This window comes from Marmota marmota, unplaced genomic scaffold (assembly GCF_001458135.2).
Source record: "Marmota marmota marmota unplaced genomic scaffold, marMar, whole genome shotgun sequence".
NCBI classification, from domain to species: Eukaryota; Metazoa; Chordata; class Mammalia; order Rodentia; family Sciuridae; genus Marmota; species Marmota marmota.
Genome location: NW_025999853.1, coordinates 41,791,642 through 41,809,335, shown reverse-complemented (window position 1 = coordinate 41,809,335; position 17,694 = coordinate 41,791,642). Strand labels below are relative to the sequence as shown.

At 32.4% G+C, this 17,694-nt stretch overlaps 1 protein-coding gene across 1 annotated transcript in view; it reads left to right on the top strand.

The window, feature by feature from the left end:
• Lemd3 (LEM domain containing 3) overlaps positions 1 to 17,694 on the top strand; it is a 68,636-nt gene that overhangs the window by 45,118 nt on the left and 5,824 nt on the right. The window contains exons 4-9 of the mRNA XM_015483052.2: positions 3,865 to 3,932; positions 13,965 to 14,044; positions 14,134 to 14,279; positions 15,085 to 15,186; positions 15,288 to 15,390; positions 16,338 to 16,516. Of these exons, the coding sequence (XP_015338538.1) occupies positions 3,865 to 3,932; positions 13,965 to 14,044; positions 14,134 to 14,279; positions 15,085 to 15,186; positions 15,288 to 15,390; positions 16,338 to 16,516 (678 nt within the window). The remainder of the gene's footprint in view (positions 1 to 3,864; positions 3,933 to 13,964; positions 14,045 to 14,133; positions 14,280 to 15,084; positions 15,187 to 15,287; positions 15,391 to 16,337; positions 16,517 to 17,694) is intronic.

Genomic DNA, 17,694 nt, shown 5'->3' with positions numbered 1-17,694 from the left:
GTTTTTGGAGATTGGCTTATTTCACTTAGCATTAGTATCAAGTAGCTATTAGTATCAGGTAGCTATAGTAGCAATATCTGTTTATTATCTTTCACTTTTTAAAAAATTATCCTTTTACATATAACCTGAAAGAAGAGACTTTGGATTTCCTTCTTATAATTAGTTGTAAGAAAATAATGTTTTTTAGTTCAGGTCTTTAATTCTCTTAAGTTTTTTAAGTTTATAATTCATCACTAAAAGTCTTTATATTGACTGGCTGTCATATTTGTGAATTGCAAGCTAATGACATATATTTATTACACTTTAACATCCCAAAATAGGCTATTTTCTAGCTATGAAATCCTGATGTTGCTAATACCAGCATCTATAGTTATCTCTGTAACATTGTCTTAAGAAATGTAATCTGGGGCTCATTATATTAACACAATATGCTTTTAAAGGTCCAGATTTTTCTTCTAGAGTAGGGGTTGCCAAGCTTTTGTGCTTGGCCAGATAGTAAATATTTCAGGCTTTGCTGGCTGGACTGCCTGTGTCACAACTGTTTAGTTCTGCTGTTATAGCATGAAAATAATAATAAATTCTACACAAATGAATAAGCTTGGCCCTATTTCAATAAAACTTCATTTATACAAACCATCAGCAGACCATATTTGGCTCTGGGATACGGTTTGCTGACCTCTGCTCTAGATCTATGGAATCTGAGTCTCTGAGGATCCATTATAAAGTTTAAAGACTTGTTTACCCAGTAGGCACTTTTTTCCTTCTTGAAACCGCTAGCATTAAAATGTTGCATGAACAAAGCTGATAAATAGGAACATGGTTTCTTTTATTATAGAAAAATTGCCAAGGATTTTATTTTAATTTTATATATTTTTTTTGTTTTAATTAGTTAAGCATGACAGTAGAATGCATTTTGACACACCATACATAAGTGGAGTGTAACTTCTCATTCTTCTGGTTGTACATGTTGTAGAATCACACTGGTTGTGTAATCATATATGTACATAGGGTAGTAATGTCTGATTCATTCTATTATCCTTCTTACCCCCTTCCCTCCCTTCACTCCCTTCACTCCCATCTGCATAATGCAAAGTACCTCTATTTTTCCCTAGCCCCCCACCTATTGTGAATTAGCATCCTCACCAGAGAAAACATTCTGCCTTTGGTTTTTGGAGATTGGCTTATTTCACTTAGCATGACATGCTATAGCTCCATCTATTTANAGAGAGAGAGAGAGAGAGAGAGAGAGAGAGAGAGAGAGAGAGCGAGCACATTTTCTTTATCCATTCATCTGTTGAAGGGCATCTAGGTTGGTTTCATAGTTTGGCTGTTGTGAGTTGAGCTATTAGAAACAAGTATGTGGCTGCTTCACTGTAGTATGCTGATTTTAAGTCTTTTGGGTATAAAACTGAGGAGTGGGATACCTGGATCATTCCAAGTTTTGTGGGGAATCTCCATATAGCTTTCCATAATGGTTGCACCAATTCACAGTCCCACCAACAACGTATGAGTGTACCTTTTTCCCCACATCCTTGCCAAAATTTATTGTTGCTTATATTCTTGATAATTGCCATTCTGACTGGAGTGAGATGAAATCTCATTAATTTTGATTTGCATTTCTTTAATTGCTAGAGATGATGAACATTTTTCATGTTTGTTGATCAGTTGTATTTCTTCTGTGAAGAGTCTGTTCAGTTTCTTAGCCCACTTATTGATTGGGATGGATGTGTGTGTGTGTGTGTGTGTGTGTGTGTGTGTGTGAAGTCTTTGAGTTCTTTATATCCTGGAGATTAGTTCTGTGTCTGAGGTGCATGTGGTAAAGATTGTCTCCCATTCTTGTAGGCTCTCTGTTCACATTCTTGATTGTTTCCTTTGTTGAAAAGAAGCTTTTTAGTTTGATTCCATCCCAGTTTTGATTCTTGACTTTACATCTTGTGCTTTAGGAGTCTTGTTAAAGAAGGCAGTTCCTAAACCAAGATGGTGAAGATTTGGGCCTACCCTACTTTTTCTTCTATTAGGCACAGGATCTCTGTTCTAGTGCCTAAGTCTTCAATTGACTTTGAGTGGAGTTTTGTGCATGGTGAAAGATACAAGGTTTAATTTCATTTGTTACATATAGGTTTCCAGTTTTCTCAGCACCATTTATTGAAGAGGTTATCTTTTCTCCAGTGAATGTTTTGGGTGTCTTTGTCTAGTATGAGATACTGTATTTATGTGGGTTTGTCTCTTGTGTTTTCTATTCTGTACCATTGGTCTGTGTGTCTATTTTGGTGACAATACCATGCTGTTTTTGTTACCATGGCTCCATAGTATAAAGTCTGGTATTGCGATGTCTTCTGCTTCACTTGTCTTACTAAGGATTGCTTGGCTATTCTGGGTGTCTTATTTTTCCAAATGAATTTCATGATTGCTTTTTCTAGTTCTGTGAAGAATGTCATTGGGATCTTATAGGAATTGCATTATGTAATGCAGAATGCCTTTGGTCATATGGCCATTTTGATTGTGTTAATTCCGCTTATTTAAGAGCATGGAAGATCTTGCCATCGTCTGTCTAAGGTCTTTAGTGTTCTGTAGTTTTCATTGTAGAGTTCTTTTACCTCTTTTGTTAGATTGATTCCCAAGTATTTTATTTTTTGAGATTGTGATTGGGCTAGTTTTCCTAATTTCTCTTTCAGTGGATTCATCACCGATGTATAGGAATGTGTTTGATTTATGGGCGTTGATTTTATATCCTGCTACTTTGCAGAATTTGTTTATTAGTTTTAGAAGTTTTTCTGGTGGAGATTTTTAGATCTTCTAAATATAGAATCATGTTGTAGGCAAATAGTAATAGTTTTGAGTTCTTCTTTTCCTATTCATATCTCTTTAATTTCTTTCATCTAATTGCTCCGGCTAGAGTTTCCAGGTCTATGTTGAATAAAAGTGGTGATACAGGGCATCCTTGTCTGTTCCAGTTTTTGGAGGGAATTCTTTCAGTTTTTCTCCATTTAGAATGATGTTGGTCTTAGTCTTAGGATAGATAGCTTTTACAGTGTTGAAGTATGTTCCTACTATCCCTACTTTTTCTGATGTTTTGAACATGAAGGGGTATTGTATTTTGTCAAATGCCATTGTCTTTAAGTCTTTAATTGGAGTTTTATGCTAATTTAAAAAACTACTGAAAGTAATATGGCAGGAAAAACTTATTAAGTTGAATATAGAGGATAATTTAATAACCATATATAATAGCATAAAGAAAAAAGCTTTAAATTCTCTTCTTAAAAATGGTCACAAGAAAAGAAAAACAGTTTTCCAAACTTTGTAACATACCCCTTTAGAAACCAAATCATAGGTAGAAACTTCTACCAAATTTCCCTGTTGATTTGTGTCATCGCAGTTTTCCAGGTATGCGTTCCCCTTGCTAGAGATAGACATAGCTATCCTCTGAAAAGCTCATGTTTTAGTACAATAATAAATTTAAACTTATTTGAATTCTGGAATTATTAGCTTTAAGAATAAACGTGTAAACTAGTAAGTTAGCAGTGAATTTGGTGAAATTTTCCCCTTTAAGAATAACACAAAACTGTAGAGGGCTACTTTTGTGCCAAGATCTATGAAAAGCCATCAAGGTGACATGGTTTCTACACAGACTTATAGTTTAGTTGGGAATATAAGAGGAAGATGTATTCCTATCTAGACTGAAATGCATTTAAAGATTGTGATTTACATAAGGGTAACTGTTTATTATATAAATTATATTGTTAATCTTTCTTTACTGATTATAGTAATATAACCTATAATTGTATATTTATAAAAAAATTAAATTTTAGTTGTTCTGTTTAATAATATACTGATTACAAATTAACAATATGCTAATCTTTTTAGGAGATCACGAATGTGGGAGTTCTAGTCAAAGAACACTTTCTGTCCAAGAGGCAGTTGCATACTTAAAGGTAAGTAGTGACATTAGAATTTTAATATCTGTTTTCTTAAAACTTATGTAAATCATTTCTACTGGTATCAAAGGATTATGAATTTGACTACTTCAGTGGTACCTTTAAAAGCCTGTGCTTCTTGTTTCATGTGAGTAGATAAGAGAAATTGGAATTGCTCAATATTTTTTGTTTTAGAACATTCAGTCTGAGAGAATGTACATTAATTTGGAAAGGGTATAACAAACATCAGTTAGAGGCAGGCATGCTAGTTCTAGCTACTTGGGAGGCTAATGCAGGAGAATCACTTGGCATCTAGGAGTTTGAGACCAGCCTGGGTGGCGTCAATAAAAAAGAAAGAAAATTGGTAAGAGGGAAGTTGAGACAGGTGAGTAACATGTAAAGAAGCAAGCAAGTAAGTAAGTATATACCAATTATTTCAAATCTGCCCTAGATCAGTTTCACCTCAGGGTTCCAAGAGAAATTGCAGATGAATTTTCTAAACTACTATAAATAATCTTTGAAAATCCTAGATGAAATGAAAGGTACTAGAAGGTTAAAGGTGGACAAATGTCATTCTGACTTCAAAAAGGGGAAAGTGGAATTTGAAAACAATACTGGAAAGCTTCTTATCAGTTCAGTTCCAAATAGATAATTCCATAAAGATATGAGTACTTGCAAATGGAAACTTTGATCCTAAGAAGGTGACTGGCATGTGAACAAGTTATGTCATGCAAATATTTCTCCCTTATCCCTCCCCTTTTTAAATATTGTAGTAAAATACATAACATGAAATCTACTCAATTAACATTTTTAAGTGTACAGTACAGTATTGTTAACTATATGCACATTGTTGTACATCAAATCTCTAGAACGTTTTCATTTTGCATGACTAAAATCTTATGTCTGTTGCACAGCAGCTTCTCATTTTTCTCTCCCCCAACAGCCTACCCTCTACCCCTGCAACTACCATTCTACCTTTTGCTTATATCAATCAGTTTGACTTTAGATACCTCATGTAAATAGAATCCTGCACTGTTTGTCATCCAATAGCAGGGTTATTCTTTTAACATATCATCAAGGTTTGTCCATATTATAGCATATGACACTATTTCTTTTTTAAAATACTGAGTAGTTTCTCATTGTCTGTATATACCCATTTTGTTTAGCCATTCATCTGTTGATGGACTTTTAAATTGTTTCTGCCTCTGGTCTATTTTGAATATTACACTGTAGTGAACCTTGGAGTGCAAATACCTCTTCAAGTTCCTGCTTCAGATTCTTTTGGTTAAATAACTCAGAAGTTTGTTAGGTCCTATAGTAGTTCTATTTTTAATTTTTTGAGGAACCTACATACTGTTTTCCATAATGGCTGTTATGAATTTGCAGTTTCACAAAAGTGTTCAAAGGTTCCAGTTTCTTCACATCTTCAAGACTTGTTATTTTCTGAGATTTTCGTTTTGTTTTGTTTTGATTTTTGCACTGCTGGAGATTGAACCCTGGGCCTTGCAGATGTTCTACCATTGAGCTACATCCCCAGCTCATTGTGGTTTTGATTTGCATTTCCCTGATGATTGGTGATTTTTGAGCACTTTTTCATATACCATTTCTATGTACCATATATATTTGTATATACATACACTATACTGTCTGTTGGCATTTGTATGTCTTTGGGAAAATGTTATTCAAGTCCTTAATATTATTTATTTATATTTTATTATTGAGTTGTTAAGAGTTCCTTACATACTTTATTAACCTCTTTTTAGGTATATGATTTACCAAAATTTTCCTCCATTGTAGAGATTCTATTTCACTCTGTTCTTTGTTGCCGATAGGTATTTTAGATTGTCTACTTCCATTTTGTTGCCTATGCATTTGGGTCATAATTAAGAAATCTTTGCTTTATATCAGCATCACAAAGCTTCTTCTTTATGTTTTCTTCTAGGAGTTTCAGGTCTTATGTTTAAGTCTTTAATCTATTTAGAGTTGATTTTGCTATATAGGATAAAGGTCCAATATCATTCTTTTTAAATTTTTATTTGTTTATTTTTTTAATGAGGTGCTAAGGATAGAACCCAGTGCTTCACATGTGCTAGGCTAGTACTCTACCACTGAGCCACAACCACAGCCCCTTCAATATCATTCTTTTTGCATGTGGAAATAGTTTTCTTAGTACCATAGATTGAATAGAATGTGTCCTGTATCCTTTGTCTTGACACTCTTATTAAATATTATTTCATCACATATAAGTGGTTTTATATGTGGGCTATTCTGTTTCTTTGGTCTATATGCCAGTTACCATACATATGTTTTGATTACTATCATTTTGTCGTAAGTTATGAAGACAGGAAATTTGAAGTCTTCAGCTTTCTCATTCCTCTCAAGATTGTTTTGGTTGTGTAGGGTCTTTTATGATTCCATATAAATTTTAGTATTTTTTTCTGTTTCTGCCATTTTTGATATTGGGATTTTATTAGAGTTTACACTGTATCAGTATAGCTTTGGGGGATATATAAATTGTGTCACTGTTAAGTCTTCTAGTACATGGACTTGGGATGGTGTTCTCATATTTCTTTAATTTCTTTCAGCAGTGTTTTGTAGTTTTCAGGGTACAGGTCTTTCACATCGTAGGTTAGGATTATATTCCTGAGTATCTTATTCTTTTTGATGGTATTATAAATTATTTTTTTAAAGTATCCTTTTGAGATTGTTGTGTATATCCTGGAAGTTTGCTAAATTCATTTATTTTAATAGGATTTTTCATGAAATCTGTAGTGTTTTCTGTGTATAAGATTATGTTATCTGTGAGAAGAAATTTATTTCTATCTTTCTGATTTGGATGCTTTTTTTCTTTTTCTTATTACTTTAGCTAGCATTTCTGGTAGTGTGCTGATTAGAAGTGACAAGAGTGGGCATATATTGAGTTATGATGTAGCTGAGGACTTTGCATATATGACCTAGTTTTTCAAGGTTTTTTTTTTTTAATTTGTTTTTTTTTTAACCATGAAATCATGTTGAATTTTGTTAAGCATTTTTCCTATATCTATTGAAATAATTGTATTTCTTTTTTTTAAAGAGAAGATTTTTAAGATCTTTTTTAAAGATGTAATATTTGTACATCTCTATAAGGTACATTATGGTAACAATACATGTATATAATTTATAATAAATTAGGGTTAGAAGCAGATAATGATTTGTTTTAATCATCTGTTAATGTGCAATCACATCTATTAATATTCATATGTTGAACCATCCTTGGGTCATGGTGTATGAGTCTTTTAATGTGCTGTTGAATTCAGCTTTCTCCTATTTTGTTGAAGATATTTATGTCTATATTAATCAAGGATATTAGTATATGGTTTTCTTGTATTTACTTTGTCTAGTTTTCATGCTGTAGTAATGCTGGCCTCATAAACTGAGTTTGAGGGTGTTCTGTTCTCTTCAATTTTAGGGGAAAATTTGAGTAGGATTATGATGAATTCTTCATTAATTAAGTCATAAAAATTAGTGTCTTAGTCACCTTTTCATCACTATGATCAAAATATCCGGCAAGAATGATATGGAAGAAAAGTTTATTTTGGATTCAGTTTCAGAGGTTCAGTTGATGGTTCGTGGATTTCGTTGTTCTGGGCCCAAAGCAAGGTACAGCATCATGAAGTGACAGAGGAGAGCTGTTTGCTCATGACAGCTGGAAAGCACCAAAAGAAAGGAAGGTGCTTCAGGGAAGATCAACCCTTCCAGGGCATGCCCCCAGCGATCCACATCCTCCAGCCACACCTCACTCGTTTATACTTATGAACCAGTTAGCCCATTCAAGCGAAGATGAACTGATTAGGTTACAGCTCTCATACTGTAATCATTTTACCTTTGAACATTTCTATATTAACTTTTCTGCAGAAGCTTTTGGTGGAAACCTCATATTCAAACCCTAAGAGTTAGAAATGAAAAAAAAAAAAAATATATATATATATATATATATATATATATATATATGTATATATATAAAAAATTTATATTTTGTGTGTGTATATTTATTTTTATTTTTTTAGAGTAGTTAAGTGTTTGTCAATCTTGTTGGTTTTAAACCAACTCCTAGTTTCATTGAGGGGATTGGATTGAGGAGGCCTAAGGGAACATAGAAGAAAATATTTTAGGAAGAAGGGTATATCATGTGGAAATTCAAAGCAAGCAGAAGGTTCCTTATTAAATAATTGAAAGTATTTTTACTTCTAGTAGCAGGAAGATCTGATCCAATCCAATCCTTCCTACTTTTTTCTTCAGTTCATGTTCATAGGCCATGGCATAGATATATGTTTTGGTTGGTTATAAATTCCTGGAGCAAGATTCATTGATGAGTTAGAAGAAATCCAAGATTCTTAAAAACAAAGTACTGTGTTTGATAGGCTTTGGAACAGGATAGTGCCTGGCCAGTAGTCAGTCTACAACTGAGGAACAAAGAGGCAGGGTTGGTATGTAAGGTTTATTAACCTCCTCTCTTTTTCTTCTCAAACCACTTGATTGCAGCTTTGAGTCAACAGTAAGAAAAGGTAAAAAGAAGGGTCAGAGACCCAGAGAAGCATAGGGTGTAAGAGATTAGTTCTACTAAAGTCTTATAGCAAAGAATTTATTGGAAGCACCTATGGATGAACTGTGTTGGAAACCAAATCAGTAAAAAAAAGATATTAATGAAATGCATTCCTGAAGATATTTTCATCTCTTTTTCCTGGGATTATTTTATGTTTTACACTGGATTTTGCTTTTTTATATTTTCTTTTTTTAAAATTTATTTTTTAGTTTTAGGTGGATACAATATCTTTATTTTGTTTTTATGTGGTGTTGAGAATCGAACCCAGTGCCCCACGCATGCTAGGCGAGCATGCTACCACTTGAGCCACATCCCCAGCCCTATATTTTTCAATTCTATAGAATTTTCCATATTTTACAAAAGATTCTGTACTAATTTAATACCATGTCTTGGTTAAATGAAGTCATTTTATGTAAAATGTTAACATTCTTCTGCATTAGATTTTTTTATTTGTTTATCTGTTTATCTATTTATTTCTGCAATACTGGGGATTGAATCCAGGGCCTTGCACAATCTAGGCAATTGCTCTGACATTGAACTACATCCTCAGACCTTTTATTTTCAGGCTGGCCTTGAATTTTCCTACCTCAGTCTCCCATATTGTTGGGATTACAGGCACGTGTCACCACACTTAACTACATCTAGATTTATGTGTGTGTATTTGTGTTAACATTTGCCTTTTGGAGTCTCATTTTCAGGTTTTCAAATGTTATAAAACTTGTTATGGCTTGTCATTACCATAGGTGTAGTTTTGGACTCTCCTCTTCCCTTACAAAAAAAGAAATAATAATTAGGATTTTTGTGAACAAAGTCTAGATAAATATATAAGTACATTAAAAATAATGCTTACATTTTCCAAAGTAAAATTAAATATTGCTTATGATTGTAATTCACATGGAAAATAAAAGAAAAAAATAGGTTTCAAATTCACTAAGGATAAGCACTGATAGTATTTTGGCCCATTTTTCTACAGTCTTTTAAAATATTTTTTTAAATTAATATTTAAGTATTTTACAGTATAAATATTTATTTCCCAAAATTATTAAGTACATTTCCATCTGTCATTGAACAGTTTTTTGAAAACTTTTCTCATTGGATAATATGTGATTGTATTGTTTGGTTTGTCATTTTTCAGTATTATGAAAGCACTCTGTCTAGAGCTTTTTAAAAATGCTTTTAATATATGTTCAAAATATTTCCAATGGTTGTTTTAGCACAATCTAGCCCAGATTGTTTATTTTATCCAAGTTCTGTCATAAATATGGAAGAGACTCCCTAGAAAGTTTGTATCAAACAATGATAATATGTATATAGTAGGCTTTCTGCTTATAGAAAGAGACCTTCATATATTTATAGTGTGGTTTCACATGCAACACAGTTAAGTTTGTGGATTTAGGAGTAAATAAATCGAAAATATGTAAAACAGGAATTGTACACATTGTTTTAAGCTAGTTTTTCTCCAGCTTCTAGTGCATTTTAAACACAGTATGTATTATAAATATTTGATGGAGTAAAATTAGTGAAAAGCCTCAATAAAATATTTTTGTTTTCTTGAATTTGATTATTTACATTCAATTATCCTTTTATTTATCTTGTTATGTCCCTCAAAGGACATTTAAGTCAACTTAATTACTAAATAATTTAAATACTCATTTCTAAGTCCCCTGGTTCTTTTCTTGAGCTTTATTTTCATCATTTTTGATATTGAAAGCTTTTATTTATGAGAAGTTGAGAGGTCCCTCTGGTGGAACATTTAGGAAATACATAGCATTATATTTTCATGAAACAACATGTTGGTTATGTTAACTTTTCTCTAGAATGGTATAATGAATAATAGTAAAGACCCTATATTATTTTCAAAACCTGGTTATCCTTTGACACAGTGATAGTTGCAAATATACCAAGTGTTACAAATATGCTAATAGACCAAGATTTTAGGGACTAGCTTGGGATGCTAATCACAGTTAATAAAATTGTGTCTCATTTAGTTGCTTAGAGTCTCACTAAATTGCTGAGGTTGGCTTTGAACTTGCAATCCTCCTGCCTCAGCTTCCTGAGTTACTGAGATTACTAGTGTGTGCCACTGCACTCAGCTCACCAGTTATTTTGAAAATAAGGTACATTGGAAGTGGAGATCCTGGATGGGTATATTTGTATGTACGTGCATAATGTAATAAAATAAATAGATTTAAGACTTGGGAGAACATACTCTAAATTTATATGCTTTTACTGAGGCTGGCTTTGAATTTGCAATCCTCCTATCTCAGCCTCTCTAGCCACTGGGATTACAGGTGTGTGCCACGGTGCCTGGCTGGCTTTACTTTTTTTTTTTTTTTTTTCTGGTAGTTGGACACAATACCTATTTTTTATTAATTTACTTTTATGTGGTGCTGAGAATCCAACCCAGGGCCTCAGACATGCTAGGCGAGAGCACTCTACTGCTGAGTCACAACCCCAGCCCCTGGCTTTACATTTTTAAAGGTTGCTTTATAGCTGGATGTGGTGGCACACGCCTGTAATTCCAGCAATTCTGGAGGATTGAAAGTTTGAGGCCAGCCCTCAGCAGCTTACAGATATCCTCTCTGAAAATAAAAATTAAAAGGACTGGGGATTTAGCTCATTGATAGAGCACCCTGGTTTTTAATTCCCAGCACCAAAAAATAAAAATAAATAAAGGTTGCTTTACAAACAAAGAGGCATATTTTTATCAACAAAACTTAAATGTCTTATTTTCTAACCATTTACAGAAAAAAAGTAGTTGGCATACCTTGCTGTATTATAGCTTTTTAAAGTGACCACATAAAGTAAATAATAAAACAGTTTAAGTTCTTAAAATACAAATAGATACTATGTATGTTACAATAGTAGCATGAAGTATTTAGTTAGCATAAGCAAGGGAAAAAACCTCAAGTTTTATCAAGCAATTCTATTTTATAGTGCTGTAGGACTCTATGTAGAATATTTGTAGAAATAGCATAGTTAAGACCTAAACACTCCTTTGACTCTTTAAAGTTTTTAAATAATTTGTCAATTGTTTTGTAAGAATATGTAACATACCATGATTCCATTATATTCCAGATGATGGGGATATTGAGTACAGGGAAAAGAAAATATGAAGTGGGGGAAAATAACAGTACTCTTTTCTTATTTACCCCTTGTATTTTTCTTTTTCTTTTTGTGGTGCTGGGGGCCTTGTGCATTGGAGGCAAGCACTCTACCAGCTGAGCTATATCCCCAGCCTACCCCTTGTTTTTTGTAACTTGAAGTTTACAAATATACCGGCTATTATAATAAACTCATTAATTAACAACTCCTATGATTTTAATAAGCTAAGTATGAGGAGGAACAGGAAGCAGAGAGAGAGCTCTGCTCACTGGAGATAAAATATAAACCCTAAAGGCTACCTCCCCCTTTTACTTATTTCAACCACATCCTACCTGCCTACAGTTACCGCCCAGTTAATCCGTATCAGTGGATAATGTAGCCCAGACCTCTCATGATGTAATCATTTCACATCTGAAGGTTCTTGCATTGTTCCACACATAAGCTTTTAGGGGACTCCTCATATCTAATACATGAGAGACATACTTTCTAGTAGACTACTTCATAAGCACAGGAAATTTTGACTGTCCTAGTGTTATACTTCTAGTTCTTGATATGGTACCTGACAGATAGTGAGTCCTTTATACATATTTGTTGAGTGAAAAATGTTTCCGGGATTTTTGTAACAGTACTATTTGAGATATGTATATATTTAAAATTCAGGCTGGTACTTAGCTCAGTGGTAGAACATTGCCTAGTGTGCAGGAAGTCCTGATTTCTATATCCAAGACTGCAAAAAAATTCTTTTTAAAGAATATACTCTTAATGTTCATTAATAAGGAGTTGATTTATGTCTCGAGTAATCATACAATGGAGTAGGAAAACCTAGGGTTTTTCCATGTGTACTGATATTGATATAATACTTGGTTCCATGGAAAAAGCAAGTAGAAAAATAGTGCATATGTGATACCAGTTTCAATATTTTGATTTAAAAAATACCCATACATAGCAGATCTTAAACTTTTGGACTTTCCATAATTACTGAAGTCTTAAGTGGCTATTTATGTGTGTGTGTGTGTGTGTGTGTGTTTACATTTACATTTGTGGATAAATGTTTATAAATATATATTTTATACATTTATTATGTTAGATATAAATATATACATATAGTTACGTTAGAATTAAAAATGAAATCATTTTATTCACTTAGAATAAAAATAATGATCCTGTTACATGTTGACATAATTTTGTGAGACATAATTTTATGAAAAATAATTCTATCTTCAAAAATATAGTTTAATGAGAATAGTGGTATTGTTTTCCATTTTGCAAATCTTTTTAATGCCTAGCTTAATAAAAGGCAGCTGGATTCTCTTCTACTTTTGCATTCAGTCTGTTGTGTTGCTATTTTGTTGAAGTATATCAAGAAAATCCAGCCTTACATCAGTATGGAGTTAAAACAGGGGAAAATGTGTCTTTTCAGATAATTATAAGTATTCTTTGATAGGATAGCAAACCTCACAAGTAGTTTCTTAAAGGTGATTTTAATTTGGAGTCTCAAACATATTAGTGAACATTTTGTACTGTGCCCAATAAAATCCTTTGAAGTGCTTTGTACTTTAAAAAAAATACATATATTTATTTAGTTGTAGGTGGGCACGATGCCTTTATTGTATTTTTATGTGGTACTGAGGATTGACCCCAATGCCTCACATGTGCTAGACAAACACTCTACCACTGATCTACAACCTCAGCTTGTGCTTTGTACTTTGAATAAATCTTTTACCCATGTATGATTATATAATTTCAAGCATTGGTTATTTGAAAAATATAGGTATACTGAGTTGTTAGGACTTCCAGTTGTTGTCACATTTCATTATACCATATCAAAAAGTCACATTTTTAATATCACACCAATCTTCTTGGAAAGGTCACAAGTACTATAAAACCTGTTAAGGACACAGTGATCCATGCAAGTTTTTCTCAATTCTTTTCTCTTGGAAGCTTGAGTCCATTGTTTACACAGGTTTTTTGAGTTCATATGCTTAATGCATTCATTTATAAAAATAAAATAGCCACATCTGAACTGTTTGCTGTTTATTCATATGAAAATGGCGTTTCATTAAAAATTAAGTCATTCTGATCACAATGACACTTAAAAACAAAACTATAAAAAAGAACTCCCAAGTCTATAAATATAAAAGGAGAAAATATAGCAAAATATTAACAAGTTATATTGAATTAGTGGGAAAATCATGATTTCTTTGTTTTTTAAAAATTTCTTTAATGAATAATACATTTTTGTTATGTTTGTTACATAGTTAAAATGTTACATGGAGTGTTATTTATAAGACAGCTTATGTAGAGTCAGAGTCAAATGAATGTGGATTATTAAAAATAGCTATTTTCTCTTTTTTTCTTGTTAGGATTTAGGTCCTGAATATGAAGATATATTTAACACCTCATTGCAGTGGATTTTAGAAAATGGGAAAGATGTTGGAATAAGGTAGCGGAATTGATTTCCATTTTGTTTTATAGTATAAGAAGTGATTTTTTTTTTTAACCTTAAACTCAACTCTAATTATTTTTAAATAGGTGTGTTGGTTATAGCCCTGAGGAAGAACTGAAAAACATAACTGATGTGCTGTTTTTACAATCTACAAGACCACAGATGTCTTTCTGGTGTCGTTTTCGACGTGCTTTTATTACTGTAACACACAGGTTATTGTTGTTATGCTTGGGTAAGTTGTTAGGATAAGAAGAGTGATATATTGCATTCTAGAATTTTTGTGTGTGTCTGTATTTCACTAAATGCCAGAGCCAAGAATTTACTTGTCACTTTGGTGATAGATGTCATATAAATCACATTCAGAAGTGTTCACTAAATGAAATTGAGGGCTTTTTATAATGTCATATCAGACTGAGGGCTCAGAAAACAGTAACAGAGAGAGGTAGGGATAAAACTTTTTCATAAGAATGTTACAGAAATAGTTAGTGTATTTACTTTAGAAAATAGAAAAGTTTTCTTTTTAAATAAAATATTGTAAATTAAGCTCATTGAAATTATTCTTTATTTAAACAGTATTGTTTATGAGATTTAAAATTTGTATTCAGATTACTATATTTTGTGATTGGTAATAGGAATTTAAGAGATTTTATTCCTTGCTTTTTCTTTTTCTTAGCCCTTTACAAATAATTCAGTTAAAGTAAGATTTATCATGTTTAATCCTTTAATAAAACTGTTAAGTACTTTAATGCTATAATTGGAAAATGTTTAAAAAGTTGCGTTTTTTTTTTAAAAAAGATAGAATTTAAATGTTTAGTTATCAGGGTAATAGAAGACATTTTCTAGAGAAAACTCTGGAAAATGTTTAATATTAAATTTTTTTCTGTGCACTTTTATTATGTGACCAATTCAACCCTCTGTCATAAAGACTCTTTGCATTTTTTCATTAGTACAATTAAGATAATCATTGTAGAGACTATCTAATGTAATTAAATGCCATTGACCACATTGTTAAACCGAAAAACATGTGAATATTGCAGGTGTAGTGATGGTTTGTGTTGTTCTGCGTTACATGAAATATCGCTGGACAAAAGAGGAGGAGGAATCAAGGCAGATGTATGATATGGTGGTAAAGATAATAGGTACAGTATTTGTAAAACCACTAACTATTTCTAGAACAATAACATGATAATATAACAATGTCAAGTGATTGATTCATTTTTGAAGTTTGATTTATTTTCAGATGTTTTGCGAAGTCATAATGAAGCTTGCCAGGAGAATAAGGATTTACAACCTTACATGCCTATTCCTCATGTGCGAGATTCCTTAATACAGCCTCATGACAGGTGTGTTCAAAGCATTTTGAGTTGAAGTAAATCAGAATATAGGTTTCTTCTGTAGTCTTGGAAATTATATTGAGAATTGTGGCTCTTTCTTATCTAGACCTATTTTACTATGCACACTTTTTACAAATATTTTATACTCTTCTTTCTTTCTAAATTCTTTTGTTGTCCCCCTGATTTTCAGTCACACGTAAGATGACTAGATTTCTAAGCTTTTCTCATTCCTGTACATTTTTGATTCTTTCTTGTCACTTTCTATCTTATCTCCTTTAATTTCATTTTATTAAAGAAACAGAAATATGTACAAACCATAGTTAATCTCACCATTGTGTACATCCACAAGAAATTAATTTAAAAAATAGCTATGGGTAAATGGCGGAAAGATCAATTGAGGGAAGGGAACGGGGAGGGGAGGGAAGAGTAAGGAGAGGTACTGGGGTCTGAATTAGAACAAGATATATTTCATGCTTTTATAATTATGTCAAAATGGATTCTACTGTCATGTATAACCAAAAACCAATAAGGAGTAAATTTGTAGGAAAAAACAAAAACAAATAATCTCTGGTGTTTTACTAATATTTTTAAATACCTATTTTATTATTATTTAGTTTTTAAAATAAAAACTAAAAAAAAATAACTTTTGAAAATAAAAAGGTGATGCCATATGTAAAGCATCATTCGTAACCTAGTAGCACATTATAATCACCAGTGGAGGTTTTAGATTAAAAGAAGAAGAAGAAAAAAAACTACATGCTCATTTATCACCTCTAGGGACTGAAATTCAGTAAATCTGAAGTGGGGTACAGGCACCTACTATCTGCTTTTAAACAAACTCTGAGTAGTGATAAGAACAGCCAGACTTCATAATAACCATACTTCAATTACTAATATTTCAAAAAGATGACAAGCCAAGATAAATTTGTAAATTTCTCATTTTGTTCATGTAATAGAAAAAAAATGAAGAAAGTCTGGGATAGAGCCGTTGACTTCCTTGCTGCTAATGAGTCTAGAGTCCGCACGGAAACACGAAGAATAGGTGGTGCAGATTTTCTAGTTTGGCGGTGGATCCAGCCTTCTGCATCCTGTGATAAAATATTAGTGATACCTTCTAAAGTATGGCAAGGTCAAGGTATGTACTTTAACCAAAAAAGTATAAAATTGATTTTCTTATAATTTTTCAAAACTACAGTATGTGTTTAAGTTGAAACCATACAATTCAAAGATGCATGAAAACTTGTTATGTATCCTTACACATTTTTGTGCTTGCTAATGCAAACACAAATGATTTGTTTTACTGTAATAAAGGCAAACATTTCTTGGATCTTGCTCTTTTCACTTAACAAGCAATATAGTATCATAGATCTAGTTGCATTCTTTTCATCTAATTTCTCTATGTAAATAAGACACATAATTTATAAGTATGACATAAACATACATACCTTACATATTTTATGTATGTAAGTGGAAACATAACCTTTTAAACTATTCTTTCTTCTAGTTTTTGCTTGTCTCCCTCTTCTTTCTTGTCAATACATCTCTACTTGTATATTCCCCCTGCCACCTATTTTTTTGTAGATATCTTTTCATAGTTTTTATATTGTCTGCTTAGTTTCAAAAGCAGTCACATAAGCATACAGGAGGGTTTTTTTTGTTTAAGACTGGCTGCCTTATATACCCAAACCTCTTGCATACAGTAAAGCAGAAAATTATATATAAGAAAATTGTGAATGCTAAATTCACAATTGTAAATTCTTTTTCTACAAAAGCATATTTATCAATGTTTGATAAACAGTATTCTTAGAAAAGGTAAGTACCCTGTTTTGAAACTACAGGAAGAAAACCCAGTCCCTCCTTTTTTCTCTAATTTTCACTTTCAAAATGCTAGAATAAAAGCTTCTTTAATCAAGGTATGAAAGTGATGCTTTGGTGTTACCCAAAATTAAAATAACAAACTGTTCCTTTTTAAAAGATTCATGCAGAAGGGCCCTAAGTAATTGAAAACAAAGAATTACTTACTTTACTCAGTCTCTTACCAGTGTTTGACAATTGAGCACTCCTTGAAACTTTTATCTTTGAACTTAGGAGATGCCGTCCCCCACCCACCCCTTGGTTTTTCCTCTTATCAGACCTTTTCTGCAAACCACCCCCCCCAATCTTTCTCATTTCCTAGACTTTTAGGCATTGGAGTTTTTAAAGACCATCTTCTCATTCTATCTTAACTTTTTTTTTGGTAGTGCTGAGAATTGAATTCCCCAGGGTCTTGTACATTCGAGGCAAGCGCTCTACCAGCTGAGCTATATCCCCAGT